General features: G+C 45.0%; 1 protein-coding gene across 2 annotated transcripts in view; it reads right to left on the reverse strand.

The window, feature by feature from the left end:
* The window catches only part of NKAIN4 (sodium/potassium transporting ATPase interacting 4), a 217,547-nt gene that overhangs the window by 124,244 nt on the left and 72,961 nt on the right, over positions 1-20,342 (reverse strand). For both annotated transcript variants that reach the window (XM_058174290.1, XM_058174289.1), the window contains exon 2: positions 1,361-1,498. In XM_058174290.1, the coding sequence (XP_058030273.1) occupies positions 1,361-1,498 (138 nt within the window). The remainder of the gene's footprint in view (positions 1-1,360; positions 1,499-20,342) is intronic.

Genomic DNA, 20,342 nt, shown 5'->3' on the forward strand with positions numbered 1-20,342 from the left:
CAAGATCCCAATAAAAAACATCCTGGAATCCAGGAGAAGGATCAGGGGGCATCTTCTTTGCTGGATCTTGTTCTAAATCAGGCAGCTGGTACACCATCTGTGTCGATGCTGAAGGGATACGTATTCTCGTCTCTAACGTAACATGGGACAAAACTCACTCAACAACAGTCTCTAGAGGTGGGCTTCAGATCCTTTAGCAAAGGGTTCGCTGCCCCGTTGCTGGGTGGGTGTGGCCATGGTGGGCGTGGCCTACTCGGCCGCCTGCACCACGGTGCTGGTGGGGACTTTTCACCCTCCCCAGACTCCGGAGGCTTTCCTCGGACCTCCGGGAGGGTGAAAAATGCTTCCCCCAGGCTCTGGAGGCCCTTTGGAGGCCGGAAACAGGCCTGTTTCCAGACTTTGGGAGCCTCCGGTAGGCCCGTTTTTTGCCCTCCCAGACCCACCACACAGCCCCTGAACTTACCTGGAATGAAGAATGGGCCATGTGGAGATTCCTGGGAGGGGAGGGGAGGGGTGGGCGTGGCCAGCCAGGGTTGGCATTTGAGGTTTCGCTGAACCCTAGCAATCCTTGGCTAGAGGATCATCCAAACCAGGGGTGAAATGTAAAATCTGTTACTACCAGTTCTGTGGGCATGGCTTGGAGAGGGGGTAATGAGACTAAGTGGGCATGACCAACTTTTTTTTTTTTTTTACTTTTAAAAGCATTTTTTTCTACAACCTCTTCGGCCAAGGTTGTTTTTAAAAGCCTCTGATGATCAGGCAATTTACCTGGGATCGCCAGAGGAGCCTTTTAAAAGCATTTTTTTTTCGGCCAAAGAGGTTGTAGAAAAAATGCTTTTAAAGGGTGCTGACGATCCCGCTAGGTTGCCTGATCACCAGAACCCTTTAAAAGCATTTTTTCTACAACCTCTTCAGCTGAAGAGGTTGATAAAAAAGGCTTTTAAAAGGGTCTGATGATCCCTGCTGAGCCGTGCGATCGGGCGAAGAAAAAATGCTTTTAAAAGTAAAAAAAAAAACTCACCTCTGATGATCGCGTGGCTCAGCTGGGAATGCGGGGCGGGGCAGGGATTTTTGCTACCGGTTCTCCGAACCACCTACACCATCGCTACCGGATCAGGTGATCCGGTCTGAACCGGGAGCATTTCATCCCTGGCCCAAACCCTGCCAAACCCCCAGGAACCCACCCCTGACTATCTTGCTTAGCAATGGAAATTTTGGATTCAATTGGGGTTATACGTCAAGGACAGACTGCAATCACTGGTTCTCAGGGCCCATTCCTGCAATTTAGTTCTATGCATCTTCCAAAAACTAAGCCCCCAAAATCCCCATCTGGACATCACACACACGTTAGCAAACTCACCACCACAATGTAGCGTGGTCTGTACTGGATTGTCCCAAAAAGGCCAAGGATCACCATGATGATGTGGAGGAAATTGGCCAGAATCGGAGCCCATTGGTAGCCCAGAAAATCAAACACTTGTCTCTCTAAAGCAACAAGCTGGAAAAGAAAAGAAACAGAAAAAAAGAAGAAGAAGGTAAGTTGTACATCCACATTGTGTGATATCTACAATTTACAATGCCTTGGTAAGGTCACGCTTAGAATACTGTATCCAGTTTTGGTCATCAGTACAATATAAAAAAGATCTTGAGAAAGTGCAGAGACGAGCAACAAAGATGATTCGGGGACAAGAGGCTAAAACCAGGGGTGAAATGCTACTGGTTCACTCCGGTTCAGACGAACCTGTAGCGATAAAAACTACCGGTTCAGGTGAAACGGTAGTAAAAAAAATGCTTTAAAAAGTAAAAAAAAAGGTTCTGAAATCAGAACCTCTTCTTTTACTTTTTTAAAGCATTTTTTTACTACCGGTTCGGGTGAATAAATAGTAAAAAATGCTTTAAAAAGAAAAAAAAATTGGCCATGCCCACCCACAAGCTATACCCATCAAGCCACACCCACAGAACCGGTAGCAAAAAAATTTGCATTTCATCACTGGCTAAAACTTATGAAGAACGGTTGCAGGATCTGGGCATGTTTAGTTTGATGAAAAGAAAGATGAGGGGAGACATGATAGCAGTGTTCCAATATCTCAGGGCTGCCACAAAGAAGAGGGAGTCAAGCTATTCTCCAAAGCACCTGAAGGCAGGACAAGAAGCAATGGGTGGAAACTAATCAAGGAGGGAAGCAACTTAGAACTAAGGAGAAATTTCCTGACAGTTAGAACAATTAATCAGTAGAACAACTTGCCTCCAGAAGTTGTGAATGCTCCAACACTGGAAATTTTTAAGAAAATGTTGGATAGCCATTTGTCTGAAATGGTGTAGGGTTTCCTGCCTGGGCAGGGGGTTGGACTAGAAGGCCTCCAAGGTCCCTTCCAACTCTGTTATTATGTGATGCTATGATTCTGTTAAAAGTTAAACCAGAACAGTTTTTTCTTATCATCAATTCTTGTTCCTCTTTCCCTTAATCCCGTGTTTCAATCAATCATCATGTACTGATGGATCCAGATGAAAAACAATTAAAAAACCAGAAATACGGTACAATAACTCTGAAAAAGAAATCATGCGTGGCTCAGACTGCTAAGACAGTCTGTTATTAACAGCAGCTGCTTGCAATTACTACAGACTCGAGTCCCACCAGGCCCAAGGTTGACTCAGCCTTCCATCCTTTATAACAGGGGTGTCCAAACTTGGTCCCTTTAAGACTTTTGGACTTCAACTCCCAGAGTTCCTCAGCCAGCTTTGCTGGCTGAGGGACTCTGGGAGTTGAAGTCCAAAAGTCTTAAAGGGACCAAGTTTGGACACCCCTGCTTTATAAGGTAGGTAAAATGAGGACCCAGATTGTTGGGGGCAATAAAAGCTGACTTTGTATATAATATACAAATGGATGAAGACTATTGCTTGACACAATGTAAGCCGCCCTGAGTCTTTGGAGAAGGGCGGGATATAAATGCAAATAATAAAAAAAATTATGAGGAAGTCCGATGTGAAAATCCTATAGGTCAGGGATCCAAACTCAGAGACCAGCAAAAACCCCACACCCTTCCTCCTTTCCATTAACACCCACTCCCTTCTACCATAGCACTGATGATGTTACCTAGTCGGGTAATGAGATGTCTGTAAGAATGCAACCATGCTCAGAGAGCACCAAGAACCCCACAGTCGTTGTTGTTGTCCTCCTCCTCCCCCCTCTCCGTTCCACAAACACCACTTCCTTCTAGCACTGATGATGTTACCAAGCTAGGTCATGAAACGTCTGCAAGAAAACAACCAAGCTCAGATGGCACTGAGAACCCCACAGTCCCCCCTCTTCCCCCCTCCCCTCCTCCTCCTCCTCCTCGCAAATCCGATTCCCTTCCAGCACTGATGATGTTACCTAGTTGGGTAATGAAACATCTGCAATAAAACCACCAATCGCAGAGAGCACCAAGGACCTCACAGTTCAACCCTGAGCTACAAATATGCTCCTTCAAATTCTTAAATATGGTTTTGCACCTAGAATTTTGGAATAACAGAGTTGGAAGGGACCTTGGAGGCCTTCTAGTCCAACCCCCCTGCTTAAGCAGGAAACCCATACAATTTCAGACAAATGGTTATCCAACATTTTCTTAAAAATTTCCAGTGTTGGAGCATTTACAATTTCTGCAGGTAAGTTGTTCCACTGATCAATTGTTCTAACTGCCAGGAAATTTCTCCTGAGTTCTAAGTTGCTTTCCATTGCTTCTTGTCCTGCCCTCAGGTGCTTTGGAGAACAGCTTGACTCCCTCTTCTTTGGGGCAACCACTGAGATACTGGAACCCTGCTATCATGTCTCCCCTAGTCCTTCTTTTCATTAAACTAGACATACCCAGTTCCTGCAACCGTTCTTCATATGTTTTAGTGTTGTGTCCCACTCCTCCACTGACGGCCGGGTCAGGGAAGTCCGTATCAAGCGTGCCTCTGCAGCTCTGCCAAAGTCCTATCAGAGTTCTCAAGGCAGGCAGGAGACCAGGAAGTGACTTCAGCAATCCAAGTTAGACTTTGCCTGACTCAGAGAATGCCAGAAAGCAGATCCTTTACATAGGCCATGGGGTGTGGCTCCATGACTCAGTACTTATCCAGGCCTGCCCCTCCCTTCCTTTTGCTGACGTCGCCTCTCTACTCTCCGGAAGCGAGGATCTCTCCAGCCTCCAGCTGTTGGTAATCTTAGCTCATGATTGGCTTCACATTCTTCAGGCTCACATGCTGTGGGGGAGGGGTTTAGTTGCTCCGTTTGCCTGGGCATGGTGCCAGGACTGGGGGCTGAAGGCACGTCAGGCCCTTCGTCTTGCTCGGCCTGTCCGGGCATGGTGCCAGGGCTGGGGGCTGGAGGCATTCCAGGATATTCGTCTGAATTATCAGCGTCCGGCAGGAGATAAGAGGGGCCCGGCTGCGGCAGGGGGAACGAGCAAAACACAACATTTAGCCTCCAGTCCCCTCATCATCTTTGTTGCTCTTCTCTGCACTCTTTCTAGAGTCTCAACATCCTTTTTACATCGTGGCAACCAAAACTGAATATAATATTCCAAGTGTGGCCTTACCAAGGCATTATAAAGTGGTATTAACACTTCACGTGATCTTGATTCTATCCCTCTGTTGATGCAGCCCAGAACTGTGTCGGCTTTTTCTCTTCAGTGTTTTCCCCCAGACAGATCTCCAACCCAACCATCTCCATTGCTCCTTTTCTGGCCTTCCTCAGAGATGACCTCACGGTTATTTTTCTCAACTCAGAAAACCTTTAGAAAAACTTTTGAAAGCGATATTCTCTGAATCCAGAGGAGCCCCATTACGTGAATAAGGAGGCAAGTACCCCCAGCAATCTTGAATGAAGCATCTGGGGAAGTGGAAGAAGGAAGGCTATTATTCATTTCAAAATCAATTTTCTTTGCATCATCGGTGCCAGCGGGAAGGGGTTAAGCGCTTAATCTTCCATTAGGAAGATCAAAAAACGTTCGGCGATGACATTTAGAAATCTTGGTTTCAGACCCGGTAGATGGAGAACACAGGATTGCAATTGGTTTACTCAATCGGGCATTTAATTAGCTTGGTTTGTTGCATTAAACTAAACAAAAAAAAACCACACAGATAAAGAACCAGCATTTGCATATTAGTTTAACCGGCAAGCAAAGTACCGGCAAGCTAATAGATCACCACTGAATATCCTTGAAAGAGATAAACTCCTTCTGCTAGATATTGTAAGGATGAATCCAACTTTCTTTCTTAGAACATAGAATAATAGGGTTGGAAGGGATCTTGGAGGTCTTCTAGTCCAACCACCTGCTCAGGCAGAAGACCGTCTACTAGACCAGAGAAATGGCTGCCCAGCCTCTTCTTGAAATCCTCCAGTGATGGAGCACCTACAACTTCTGAAGGCAAGCCGTTCCACTGGTTAATTGTTCTTACTGTTAGTGATCACTTCTCTGCGATAAACATCTATCCATTATATCATATTACTCTTCTTTCATCTGTCTGTCTGTCTGTCTGTCTGTCTCTCTCTGCCTATTTATCTGCCTATCTATATATCTGTCTGTCTGTCTGTCCTTATCTATCTATCTATCTATCTATCTATCTATCTATCTATCTATCTATCTATCAGTCTGTCTGTCTATCTATCTATCTGCCTATTTATTTGTCTGTCTGTCTGTCTGCCTGTCTCTGTCTCGCTCTCACTCTCTATCTGCCTATTTATCTGCCTATCTATGTATCTGTCTGTCTGTCCTTATCTATCTATCTATCTATCTATCTATCTATCTATCTATCTATCTATCTATCTATCTATCTATCTGCCTATTTATCTATCTGTCTGTCTGTCTGTCTATCTGTCTCTGTCTCTCTCTCTGTCTGCCTATTTATCTGCCTATCTATGTATCTGTCTGTCTGTCCTTATCTATCTATCTATCTATCTATCTATCTATCTATCTATCTATCTATCTATCTATCTATCTGCCTGCCTATTTATCTGCCTATCTATGTGTCTGTCTGTCTGTCTGTCTGTCTCTCTCTCTCTATATATATATATAGAGAGAGAGAGAGAAACGTCGCCAAGATACTTCCAATTTTACGTGGGAGAAAACCGAATAACTAAAGACCTACATATATATATATATATATATATATATATATATATATATATATATATATATATATATATATATATATATATATATATAATCTGTCTATGTCTATCTGTCTCTGTCTGTGCTATTTATCTATCTGTCTATCAACCTCTCCGTATCATCTCTCTCTCTCTCTCTCTCTCTCTCTCTCTCTCTCTCTCTGTGTCTATCTATCTATCTTATACCTCTCTCTATCTGTCTAACACAATCTACTCTCTTTCTCTCTCTCTCTCTGACTCTTTCTCTCTCTCCCCGCCACCCGCCCCTCTCTCTCCTCTCCCTCTATCCCTAAGACAAATATATGGAACCAAACATTTCAATATGAAAATTGTTTGCATTCCGTGAAACAACGTTTTGAGACATTTAATTATTTGTGCTCCTGTGTACGTTCCGAACGCTGAGAAGAAGAAAAGACTTGTCTTTTGGGCATATTTTTTAATTGATTCCCCCACCCCACCCCCCAACCCCAATTTTTGGGATTATTTTGTCGGAGAAAGACTTGATGGTTTTTTTTTAGGACAAAGCATCAGAGTTTTTGCAAAACCTGGCCTGGAGAACAAATGGAGGCTAGGCTGAACTGTGTGTGTGTGATAGTATATTGCCACTCGGGATGGGCCAAGTAATGCTTTAGAGAACTAATTTCCTCTTGGGCATTTTTTTTTTTAATTGCGAAAGAAATTAAACGGAAGGTGGTATGCTGGAAGGCAAATGGATGACCTCTGTCTTTGTATTTATTTGCTGGAAGAGTTTGCAGCTGCACATAAAATCTCCCTGTGGTTGTTGAAAGTATTTCTTGGTAGCCCTCGTTTAGTGACTGCCTCAGATAAGTGACCAGTTATGACAGTGATGCAAAAGTAACTTTATGAGCAATGGCCACATTTATGATCTCTCTCCTCCTCTCCCTCTCTCCTCCCTCTCTCCCCTCTCCATCCCTCCTCTCTCCCTCCTCTCCATCCCTCCTCTCTCCTCCTCTCCTCTCTCTCCCCTCTCCCTCTGCTAGTGACCAGATATGACAGCGATGCAAAAGTAACTTTGTGCAATGGCCACATTTATGATCTCTCTCTCCTCCTCTCTCTCCATCCCTCCTCTCTCTCTGTCCCTCCTCCTCCCTCTCTCCCTCTCTCCTTCCCTCCTCTCTCTCCATCCCTCCTCCCTCTCCCTCTCTCCCCTCTCCATCCCTCCTCCTCTCTTTCCGTCCCTCCTCTCCTCCTCCTCTCTCCGTCCCTTCCTCTCCCTCTCTCTCCATCCCTCCCTCTCCTTCTCTCTCCCCCCTCTCCCTCTGCTAGTGACCAGATATGACAGCGATGCAAAAGTAACTTTGTGCGCAATGGCCACATTTATGATCTCTCTCTCTCCCTCCTCTCTCTCTCCATCCCTCCCTCTCTCTGTCCCTCCCTCCCTCTCCCTCTCTCCCCCCCTCTCCTTCCCTCCCTCCCTCCGTCCCTCCTCCTCTCCTCTCTCCCCTCTCCATCCCTCCTCTCTTTCCGTCCCTCCCTCTCCTCCCTCTCCCTCTCCTCCTCCCTCCCTCCCTCTCTCTCCATCCCTCCTCTCTCTCCCCCTCTCCATTCCTCCTCTGTCCCTCCTCCTCTCCTCTCTCTCCCTCTCTCCTTCCTCCCTCTCTCCTTCCCTCCTTCTCTCTCCGTCCCTCCTCTCCTCCCTCTCCTCCCTCTCCTCCCTCCTCTCTCCTCCCTCCTCTCCTCTCTCTCTTCCTCCCTCTCCATCCCTCCTCCTCTCTCTCTCCCTCTGCTAGTGACCAGATATGACAGTGATGCAAAATAATTTTGTGAGCAATGGCCACATTTATTATCTCTCCTCCTCTCTCTCCATCCCTCCTCTCTCTCTGTCCCTCCTCCTCTCCTCTCTCTCCCTCTCTGTCCCTCCTTCCTCTCCCTCTCTCTCCCTCTCTCCTTCCGTCCTCTCCTCCCTCCCTCTCTCTGTCCCTCCTCTCCTCCCTCCCTCTCTCCGTCCCTTCCTCTCCTCTCTCTCCATCCTCCTCTCTCTCCCCTCTCCATCCTTCCTCTCTCTCTCTACCCTCTTCCTCTGCTAGTGACCAGATATGACAGTGATGCAAAAGTAATTTTTGAGCAATGGCCACATTTATGATCTCTCTCTCCCCTCTCCTCCCTCCTCTCCATCCTCCTCTCTCTCCGTCCCTCCTCTCTCCTCTCCTCTCTCTCCTCCTCTCTCCTCCCTCCCTCTCCTCTCTCTCTCCTCCCTCTCTCTCTCCTCCTCCTCTCCATCCTCCCTCTCTCTCTGCCCCTCTCCCTCTCCTCCATCCCTCCCTCTCTCTCCATCCCTCCTCTCTCTCCCCCTCTCCATTCCTCCTCTGTCCCTCCTCCTCTCCTCTCTCTCCCTCTCTCCTTCCTCCCTCTCTCCTTCCCTCCTTCTCTCTCCGTCCCTCCTCTCCTCCCTCTCCTCCCTCTCCTCCCTCCTCTCTCCTCCCTCCTCTCCTCTCTCTCTTCCCCCTCTCCATCCCTCCTCCTCTCTCTCTCCCCTCTGCTAGTGACCAGATATGACAGTGATGCAAAATAATTTTGTGAGCAATGGCCACATTTATTATCTCTCCTCCTCTCTCTCCATCCCTCCTCTCTCTCTGTCCCTCCTCCTCTCCTCTCTCTCCCTCTCTGTCCCTCCTTCCTCTCCCTCTCTCTCCCTCTCTCCTTCCGTCCTCTCCTCCCTCCCTCTCTCCGTCCCTCCTCTCCTCCCTCCCTCTCTCCGTCCCTTCCTCTCCTCTCTCTCCATCCTCCTCTCTCTCCCCTCTCCATCCTTCCCTCTCTCCTCTCTCTACCCTCTTCCTCTGCTAGTGACCAGATATGACAGTGATGCAAAAGTAATTTTTGAGCAATGGCCACATTTATGATCTCTCTCTCCCCTCTCCTCCCTCCTCTCCATCCCTCCCTCCCTCTTCCTCTCTCTCCATCCCTCCTCTTTCTCCCCCCTCTCTCTATCCCTCTCTCTCCCTCTCTCTGCCCCTCTCCCTCTGCTAGTGACCAGATATGACAGTGATGCAAAAGTAACTTTGTGAGCAATGGCCACATTTATGATCTCTCTCTCTCTCCCTCCCTCCCTCCCGCTCTCTCTCTCTGTGTCATGCATTCACCATTGCAGTCAGTTAATATGTATGTATTTGTCCTGATCCTGACCCATTTTTTACCTTCTCAACCCCCCTTGCCTAAACAAACAATCTCTTCCGGAGTCGCTTTACAACACAGCATTTCCCTAAAAGGTAAAAAGAAAAAAGAAAAAGAAAAAAGGAAGGAGCTCAGCTTTGTGACCTTAATTAATTGATTAGAATCAGCTGCCATCCTGAAACTGACTGGACCTTAATCAGTTTCACATGGAAAGCTTTTGTTTGCCTCCTCAGGGGCTGGTGGTTACAGGCACCAGCACCCTAGGCAAACAGCTGGTACTAATGCATTCCTTTTGATCCGTACTCCCCGTTATGCACCTGCTTACTCTCTTGTAATCCCTTTCTCTCCAATGCATGTAAGTACCAATACCAATTCTCTTCTTGCTCATTATTCCAGCGCTGGAGCAAGCATTCTAAAAGGCAGGAGAGTGGAGGAAACAGATTTGCCTTTTTTTTTTATTTGCCCTTTTTTTAATTATTTTTTTTTATTTAAAACACAAAGACAACATAACAAACACAAAACACATAACATATATTCCCTTCTTACAACTGTTTCGTAGCGGTAATCTTCTAATATTTAGAAAAAGAAAAAAGATTTGCCCTTTTAATGGGTTCCTTGTGAATTGACTTTTGGAAATGGTCCTGTTTGGAGTTGTATTAATTATTAATTATTGAGTCTGTCATTTGCACCTCTATAACTGTCTGGTTCGGTTCTGCAACCCAACAAGAAAAACACAGACTTCAGAGGATAATTAGAACTGCAGAAAAAATAATGGCTACCAACCTGCCTTCCATTGAGGACTTGTATACTGCCCGAATCAAGAAGAGGGCCGTGAAAATATTTACAGATCCCTCGCATCCTGGATATAAACTGTTTCAACTCCTACCCTCAAAACGACGCTATAGAGCACTGCACACCAGAACAACTAGACACAAGAACAGTTTTTTCCCGAAGGCCATCACTCTGCTAAACAAATAATTCCATCAACACTGTCAGACTATTTACTGAATCTGCACTACTATTAATCGTCTCATAGTTCCCATCACCAATCTCCTTCCATTTATGACTGTATGACTATAACTTGTTGCTGGCAATCCTTATGATTTATATTGATATATTGACCATCAATTGTGTTGTAAGTGTTGTACCTTGATGAAGGTATCTTTCCTTTTATGTACACTGAGAGCATATGCACCAAGACAAATTCCTTGTGTGTCCAATCACACTTGGCCAATAAAAAAATTCTATTCTATTCTATTCTATCTTTGTGATGCTGTAAAGCGGAATAGAATAACAGAATAACTGATTGGAAAGGACCTTGGAGGTCTTCTAGTCCAACCCTCTGCTCAGGCAGGAGAACCTAATACCATTGTTTAAGGCTGTCTTGAAAACCTCCAGCGATGGAGCACTCACAACTTCTGAGCAAAGGAGACCTTTAGTAAAATCATATGCACGGTCAGGTAATATGACTTTTCACTCAGCAGTCACTTCACTTAATGGACAAAATGCTACTCCCAAATTGCAGTCACTAAACATCAACTCTCTGTGTTGCAAGTGTGCCAGTTTCAAAAGCTGGGCTGCTGCTTATAATAATAATATAATATAACAATATCAGAGTTGGAAGGGACCTGGGAGGTCTTCTAGTCCAACCCCCTGCCCAGGCAGGAAACCCTACACCAGTTCAGACAAATGGCTATCCAACATTTTCTTAAAAATTTCCAGTTTTGGAGCATTCACAACTTCTGCAGGCAAGTATCTAAATGGTTGTCCACTAGGACTCCAAGATCCCTCTCACAGTTACTACTATTGAGCAAGGTACCACATATACGGTACCTGTGCATTTTGTTTTTTTGGCCTAACTGTAGAACCTTACTTTTTTCACTGTTGAATAGATAGCGCCCAATGTTCTAGTCTGTCAAGATCCTTCTGTATCTTGAGTCTATCTTCTGGAGTGTTGGCTATTCCTGCCAGCTTGGTGTCATCTGCAAATTTGATGAGTTCCTCATCTATCCCCTCATCCAAGTCATTGGATGAAGAGTACTGGGCCTAAAACAGAGCCTTGGGGTACTCCACTGCATACTTCCCTCCATGTGGATGTAGTTCCGTTGAGGACTACACGTTGAGTGCGGTTGGTCAGCCAGTTACGAATCCATCTGGTGGTGGTGCTGTCTAACCCACATTTTTCTACTTTATCTAGTAGTAGGTTATGGTCTACTTTATCAAATGCAGTAGGTTATGATCTACATCAGGGGTGTCCAAACTTGGTCCCTTTAAGACTTGTGGACTTCAACTCCCAGAGTCCCTCAGCCAGCAAAGCTGGCTGAGGAACTCTGGGAGTTGAAGTCCAAAAGTCTTAAAGGGACCAAGTTTGGACACCCCTGATCTACATTATCAAATTATAATACACCTTTATCATACTGTGCTTATTTCTTTCCATTTTCTTCTTTTCTGTCTAACCCTGCATGTACTCTAGCCACAGTTGATACAGGCTGGCAGTAATCAGCCAAGCAAATTCATTAGCAGAACATTTCCCAAACTAATTGGATTTCCAGGAAAACAAGAAACGAAGCACTAATCAATTTCCTTCTTGAATAATTGGGGTGGATATTGTTCCTTGATGTTCATTGACTGAGAAAATGAAGGAGGCATGTTTTCGATAAAGGGAAAGGAACAGAGACTTTTGTAGTTCAGATGTTTCATTAAACCCAACCATGCCTTTGTTGAACATGTTATGCAGAGTACAGAACGGGGTTTGGTTTGCATCTATATGATTGTTGATAGTTAAAGGTCTTCTTCGTTTATCTAGCTATCCCCTTTCTTTTCATTTGAAGATTAGTCTGAGTTGTAAATACAGTCTGAGTGTTTACCTGCTTAGCAAAATGTGATTAATTGGTTCAGTGTTTCTCAATCTTTACAACTTTATGTGGTGGGGACTTCAACTCCCAGAATCCCCCAGATAGCCAGACTGGCTGGGGAATTCTGGGAGTTGAAGTCCACACCTCTTTTTATTTATTTTTATTTTATTTATTTGTCACAACAGTATATATAAGCATAAGCATGAAATAACTATACAATATATAAGCATATATATAAGCATAAGTATGTAATAACTTGTTCTGTCTCCTTCCCCACTTCAGACCCATGAGCTGGCCTTCAGCCAGTGGATTCATGGCTCTTATCAGTCCTGGCAGAGAAATCGAAGCTGCCTGCCAAAGTTCAAACAAATGACTCACGTAGCAAGACTTTCAGCTCTTTTTGAAACGGTTCAGCTAAACTTTGCTTCCCGTGGAGTGAGAGCAGTCCCAAAGCTCCTTATATACCCTGTGGGGTGGGGCTCCTGCCCCACCCTTCCTTTTGATGATGCCGCCTCTCTAATCTTCTGAAGCGCGGGTCAAGCCAAGCTTGATTATTATTATCAGCTGGGTCTAAAGGCGTAGCCTGGGGAAGGGAGGAATCAGGGGATGACGGCCTCATTATGTCCTCCGACTAGTCTGGTTTTGGCTCCTGGAGCCAAGCCAAAGGAATCGGTGCTTTCGAGGAAAGCCTTACCGACCCTTCTCCCTCACTTTCCGAGTCACTTTCGGGCATGGGGCCAGGTTCGGGGGCTGAAGTCACAACAGTGCATGTATGCTGGAGCTGAGCTAGGGCAATGCTTGTGTGCCCATCAATATGGCTCCGCGTGTCACCTGTGGCACACGCGCCATAGGTTTGCCATCACAGGTCTAGGACAGTGGTGGGATTCAAAATTTTTTACTACCGTTTCTGTGGATGTGGCTTGGTGGGCGTGGTATGGCTTGGTGGATGTGGTAAGCTTTGGCAGGGGAAGGATACTATAAAATCTCCATTCCCTCCCCTCTCCAGGGGAAGGATACTGCAAAATCCCCTTTTCCTCCCGATCAGCTGGGACTCGGGAGGCAGAGAATAGATGGGGGCGGGGCCAGTCAGAATTTTTACTACCGGTTCTCCGAACTATTCAAAATTTCCGCTACCGGTTCTCCAGAACTGGTCAGAACCTGCTGAAACCCACCTCTGGTCTAGGACAATTCACCACAGCCAGCTCACCGTGGGACACCTTGTCGCGGGACAAAAGTTACGCACTATCAAAGAAATGGTGGAACAGAATCATTACAGAAAGACTGCGAAAGGAGGGACCACATGGCACATGAATGACAGAAATTAAAATTATTTTAAAATTATTTTAAATAATTAAATAAAACTGTTGAATTGTCCTCTACTGCAGGGGTCTCCAACCTTGGCAATTTGAAGACTTGTGGACTCCAATTCAAGTTGCTAAGGTTGGAGACCCTTGCTCTAGTGAGTTGCCCTACAATGAATTGGCCACGGCAAAATGGCCACAGGAGAATTGGCCCTTGTGACTTGGCCGTGGGCAGTTGTCCTATTCCACCTTTTCCTCCCATGTTTTCCCATTATTTGTATTTCTTTATAGCTGGATGAACTGTAAGAAATAGAGTTTATTTCTATGTGTCCTCTAAGAAAGATGAACAACCATTTCTGGGTGGAGAAGTGTGCCTTTTTAAAAACATCTGGAAGATTGCTGCAGTAATCATTTTGCACAAAAATTTCTGGTTTCTATAGTAGGATTTGGCACCAAAGACCAATTTGTTTGCCAGATTCCATATTTTTACGGCAGAGTCACAGATGCATGGTGTGATAATATTTTCCAGTGATCCTGGAGGCCCTTTGACAGATAGCAGAAGAAAACCAAATCCCCTCAATTGTTAAAGCTCTGAATGTTAAAAGCAACAGCCGAGAGGAATCCTCAAACTTATAACTACAGATAGTCCTTGACATGACCACAATTCACCCCAAAATTTCTCTTGCTAAGTGAGACAGTGGTTAAGTGAATGAGCGGATTAGATTCTCATGTTTGAGCAGGGGGCTGGACTAGAAGACCTCTAAGATCCCATTCTAGTCTAGTCTAGTCTAGTCTAGTCTAGTCTAGTCTAGTCTAGTCTAGTCTAATTCTATTCTCTACTTCTTATTCTATTCTAGTCTACTCTACTCTATACTATTCAATTCCTTATTCTATTCTCTACTTCTTATTCTATTCTATTCTATTCTATTCTATTCTATTCTATTCTATTCTATTCTCTACTTCTTATTCTACTGTACTCTACTTTACTCTACTCTACTCTACTCTACTCTACTCTACTCTATTCTATTCTATTCTCTACTTCTTATTCTATTCTATTCTCCAAAGCACCTGAGGGCAGGACAAGAAATAATGGATGGAAATTAATCAAGGAGAGAAGCAACCTAGAACTAAGGAGGAATTTCCTGACAGTTAGAACAATTCACCAGTGGAACAACTTGCCTCCAGAAGTTGTGAATGCTCCAACACTGGACGTTTTTAAGAAGATATTGGATAATCATTTGTCTGAAGTGGTATAGGATTTCCTCCCTAAGCAGGGGGTTGGACTAGAAGACCTCCAAGGTCCCTTCCAACTCTGTTGTTCTATTTTATTGTATTCTTAACTTCTGTTCCATTGGTGACCGATTTTTGGAATTCCTTTCCCAATGCAGTTGAGCAATAATTGGAGGAGTGGAGTAAGAGAGAAGAGAACCCCTCCGGTTAAAAAGTTACATTTGCAAGATCCAGGTGATAAGGAACAAGAGACCATCAGCTGAGGAGCACAACACTTGCTGTGTTTAGAGTTCCCTGGAGGGATAGAAAAATGCTGGAAATTCCTAGAACTCACAAAAGTCAGCCAAGCAAACTTTTTTTTTTTTTTAGCAAGCTGTCTGAAACACAGGAGTCAATACCAAACCAACAATCGAACAGTAAACAATACTCCAGCCAAGGAACTACCAACTCACACACAAAATCAAACAACAGCCGAATCAAGGGTATCACCAAAAACATTCCCACCAACACTGACAGGAGAAGACAATTGTCTCTAAACAGAGCAAACCTCACTCCCTTCTAGTCCTGATGATGTTACCTAGTTGAGCAATGAAACATCTGCAAGAAAATAACCAGACTCAGAAATCACTGAGAACCCCACAGTCATTATCCTCCTCCTCCTCCTCCTCCTCCTCCTCCTCCTTGAAAACCCTCCTCCCTTCTAGACCGGATGTTACTTAGTTAGATAGTGAAATGTCTCTATGAACAAACAATGAAGTTCAGAGAATACCAAGGACCCAGAAGTGGGTTTCAGCAGGTTCTGACCAGTTCTGGAGAACCGGCAGCAGAAATTTTGAGTAGTTTGGAGAACCGGTTGTAAAAATTCTGGCTAGCTCCGCCCCCATCTATTCTCTGCCTCTCAAGTCCCAACTGATTGGGAGGAAATGGGGATTTTGCAATAACCTTTCCCTGGATTTATTTATTTATTTATTTATTTATTAATCAAATTTTTATATCGCCCTTCTCCCGAAGGACTCAGGGCGGCTTACAGCCAGATAAAAACACCAAACAAAATAAAAATAGAATAAAATACAATTTAAAAAACTGATTCCATTTGGCCCATGTTAAAAAATACGATTAAAAGAATAAAACCCACTCAAATTAAAACCAGATAAAATCAAAAACACTATGCCAGACCTGCGCGGATGAACAAATATGTCTTCAGCTCGCGGCGAAAGGTTCGAAGGTCCGGAAGTTGGCGAAGTCCTGGGGGAAGTTCATTCCATAGGGTGGGAGCCCCCACAGAGAAGGCCCTACTTCTGGGGGCCGCCAGCCGACATTGTCTGGCGGACGGCATCCTGAGGAGTCCCTCTCTGTGAGAACGCACGGGTCGGTGAGAGGCAATCGGTGGCAGTAGGCAGTCCTGTAAGTAACCCGGCCCTAAGCCATGGAGCGCTTTAAAGGTAGTAATCAGCACCTTGAAGTGCACCCGGAAGACCACAGGTAGCCAGTGCAGCCTGCGCAGGAGTGGTGTCACATGGGAACCACGAGAGGCTCCCTCTATCACCCGCGCGGCTGCATTCTGAACCAACTGGAGCCTCCGGGTGCTTTTCAAGGGGAGCCCCATGTAGAGAGCATTGCAGTAATCCAAGTGAGAGGTAACCAGAGCATGAGTGACCCTGCATAAGGCATCCCGGTCAAGGAAGGGGCGCAACTGGCGGATCAGGGAAACCTGATAAAAAGCTCTCCTGGATACGGTCGTCAAATGGTCTTCAAAAGACAACCGTCCATCCAGGAGAACGCCCAAGTTGCGCACCCTTTCCATCGGGGCCAATGACTCGCCCCCAACAGCCAGCCGCAATTGCAGCTGACTGTACCGGGGTGCCGGCATCCACAGCCACTCCGTCTTGGAGGGATTGGGGAGGGAATGGAGATTTTATATTATCCTTCCCCTGCCACGCCTACCAAGCCACGCCCACCAAGCCATGCCATGCCCACCATGCCATGCCACACCTACCAAGCCATACCCACAGAACCAGTAGTAAAAAATTTTGAAACCCACCCCTGCGAGGACCCCACAGTCATTGTTGTGTCTGCGCCCCTGCAAGGGCCCCCTGCCAGAAAGTGACTTGGAAAGTGAGGGGGAAGGGCCGTCAGGACTTACCTCGGGAGCACCGGCTTCCCTGGCTCAGCTCCAGGAGCCAGAGGCAGGCCAGGTGCAGGAGATAACGAGGCCTCCGTCCCAACTCTTTCCCACCCCAGGCCACGCCTCCAGACCCAGCTGATGGCAATCAGGCCTGGCTGGACCCTAGGTTTCGTAGGCAGGAGAGGCGGGAACAACAGAAGCAGGGGTGGGGCAGGTCTAGGAAGTGCTGAGTCATGGAGCCACACCCCACAGGATATAAAACCAGCGAGGGCTGCTATGCCTCTTTGTAGCAGGCAAATCAACTGCTTAACTAGAGCTGAAGTACTGTTTGTTCCTGGGTGACTCATCGGCATCAAGGGAGATAACAGAGTCACTTGGCAGACACTTGTTAGTTTGCTGCCAGAGCTGATAGTGCTGGCTAATTAAACCATCGCTCGGACGGAGGCGAGGGGGGACAGAACAGTCATGTTCCTTTTCCTCCTACTCCTTTGCTTTCATGCCTAAGTTAGCACTAGAACTCTCTTGGATTCTAGGCCAACACCTTAATCACTACACCAGGGATGGTATTCAGTGACTTTCCCTACCAGTTCGTAAATGTCCATGTGCCCCATTCATGCCTGTACCCAGCCTTCTATGCATCTGCTTTGCTGGCGCATGGGCCTTCTGTAAATGCGCCCAGCCTCAAAAACATGCCTAAATAGGATGACATAGAGCTGGGGCGGGACGGGGCGGGACGGGGCGGGCCCACCCGCTATTTCTGCTACCAATTCGGGCGAACCGGTCTGATCCAGATAAATACCACCTCTGCACTACACGAATCTAGCTCTCTATCACCCTCCAGTCACCACTGTTCTACAGGTAGTCCTCGACTTATGACCACAAAGTTGTCCCAAATTTCTGTTTTTAAGTGAGACATTTGTTAAGTGAGTTTTGCCCCCTTTTACGACCTATCTTGTCACAGTTGTTAAGTGAATCCCGGCAAGTTGTTAAGCTAGTAACCCGGTTGTTAAGTGAATCTGGCTTCACCCCATGGACTTTGCTCGTCAGAAGGTCACAAAAGGGAATCATATCCACCCGGGGATATTGCAACTGTCATAAATTGGAGTCAGTCGCCCAGCATCTGAATTTTGAACACGTGATCACGGGGATGCTGCAAAGGTCGTAACTGTGGAAAATGGTCATTAAGTCCCTTTTTTCAGTGCCGTTGCAACTTCGAACGACCACTAAATGAACTGTTGTAAATCGAGGATTACTTGTACTATGTAGTCCATACCAGGGGTCTCCAACCTTGGTCACTTTAAGACTTGTGGAATAGAATAGAATAGAATAGAATAGAATTTTTTATTGGCCAAGTGTGATTGGACACACAAGGAATTTGTCTTGGTGCATATGCTCTCAGTGTACATAAAAAAAAAAAGATACGTTCATCAAGGTACAACGTTTACAACACAAATGATGGTCAATATATCAATATAAATCATAAGGATTGCCAGCAACAAAGTTACAGTCATACAGTCATAAGTGGAAAGAGATTGGTGATGGGAACGATGAGAAGATTAATAGTAGTGCAGATTTAGTAAACAGTTTGACAGTGTTGAGGGAATTATTTGTTTAGCAGAGTGATGGCGTTTGGGAAAAAACTGTTCTTGTGTCTAGTTGTTCTGGTGTGCAGTGCTCTATAGCGTCGTTTTGAGGGTAGGAGTTGAAACAGTTTATGTCCAGGATGTGAGGGATCTGTAAATATTTTCACAGCCCTCTTTTTGACTCGTGCAGGATACAGGTCCTCAATGGAAGGCAGGTTGGTAGCAATTATTTTTTCTGCAGTTCTAATTATCCTCTGAAGTCTGTGTCTGTCTTAAACTCCCAGAATTCCTCAGCCAGCAAAACTGTTGAAGACCCTGCTCCATACGTTCTCTATTATGCCCATTCATTCTGCCCGGAAAAATGCCTTAATGCTATTTGTTTTAGAATATCTCTCTCTTTCCCAGCCTGAAGTCTTCTGGGAACACAGCAACTAATTATTGCAAGGGTTGTAAGAAGCTAATCCTCAACCACAAACACAATCAAAGCGGACTCCAACCTTTCAGATAATCCAGACAATAGGTCTATATTCTGAATTCCTGAGATTTACCTCTATCATCGCTTCATTTCTTTTCTCTTAATCCGAACATTTCCTTAACAAAGGAGTAGAGGTAAACTTACAATCACTCACTGTGCGTCCTTTTGAAATTAGAGCACCACTGAAAAAAAGTGACATACGGTCGACCCGTCGTCACACTCATGACCATTGCAGTATCCTTATAGACACGGGATCAAAATTCAGGCGTATACCGATAACCGTTCCAGATTCTCCGGATCAAACGATCGCCACATCCAGCCTTCCCAGCTCTCTCCCAACAAGCAAAGGTCTGGATTGGCTTAACAATCATGTGATCCACTTAATGACAGCGGTGATTCATTTAGCAGCCATGGCAAAAAAAAAAAAAAAAGTTGTAAAATTGAGCAGGGCTCCCTTAACAACCACCTTGCTTAACAACGTAAATTCCGGTCCCTGAAGACAAGCTCAGGATCCACAAAGATCTTGGCAGATTTTGAACAACAGGCCCTTATCCAATAACGTGAAATTTAATGTGGAGAAAAGCAAACTTTTACATCCAGGCAGGAAAAAAACCAAAAATACAAATACAGATTAGGGAGTTTGGCAATCTAGTGGATGATCACTTAAACCTGAGCCAGCAGTGTGCGGCAGTGGCCCAAAAAGCTAATACAATGCCTGGTTTTATAAACAGGCATAGAATCAAAATCACATGGAATAAATTATACGATTCACATGGAATAAATTATACAACTGGCATAGAAATTTTTAGTAGTTTTTAATATTTCGATTTAAATTTTATGGGGTTTTATGGTTTTAAATGGATTTTAATTTGGCCTTATATTTAATAAGTTTTGTAATTATTGTTTTACTGTGCACTTCTTATTGTTTTATTTCTTATTTGTTTTCTTATTGTGAACTGCTCTGAGTCCTTCGGGAGAAGGGCGGTATAAAAATCTAATAAATGAAATGAAATAATGAAATGAAATGACAATTGGTTAGAAAAAAGAAATCAAAATAATAAATTGGAATGTTAACCTAATTAAGTTAAAATTAGGGAGTGTAAACCACTGAATTGTGTTAACCGGATAAGGACGGATTGGTAAATAGATATCAATGTAAATGTAAGCATGTAGAGCAGGGGTATCCAAACTTGGTCCCTTTAAGACTTGTGGACTTCAACTCCCAGAGTCCCTCAGCCAGCAAAGCTGGCTGAGGAACTCTGGGAGTTGAAGTCCACAAGTCTTAAAGGGACCAAGTTTGGACACCCCTGATGTAGAGGATCGTCTGAATAAGATTATATATTTATGCTGATACTGTAATGTATCTTTAAAAGTTTTGGCGGGAAAATAGCACATTGCTGATTGGTTGAAGCCCCCGGCTAAACTGTATATAAAGAGAGGTTTTTCCCAGCACTGGCTGCTGGGTTCACCATATAGTAAAGAGCTGTTGTCACTATCCTGGTCTCCTGCCT

Source organism: Ahaetulla prasina, chromosome 3, assembly GCF_028640845.1.
Source record: "Ahaetulla prasina isolate Xishuangbanna chromosome 3, ASM2864084v1, whole genome shotgun sequence".
Lineage (NCBI taxonomy): Eukaryota > Metazoa > Chordata > Lepidosauria > Squamata > Colubridae > Ahaetulla > Ahaetulla prasina.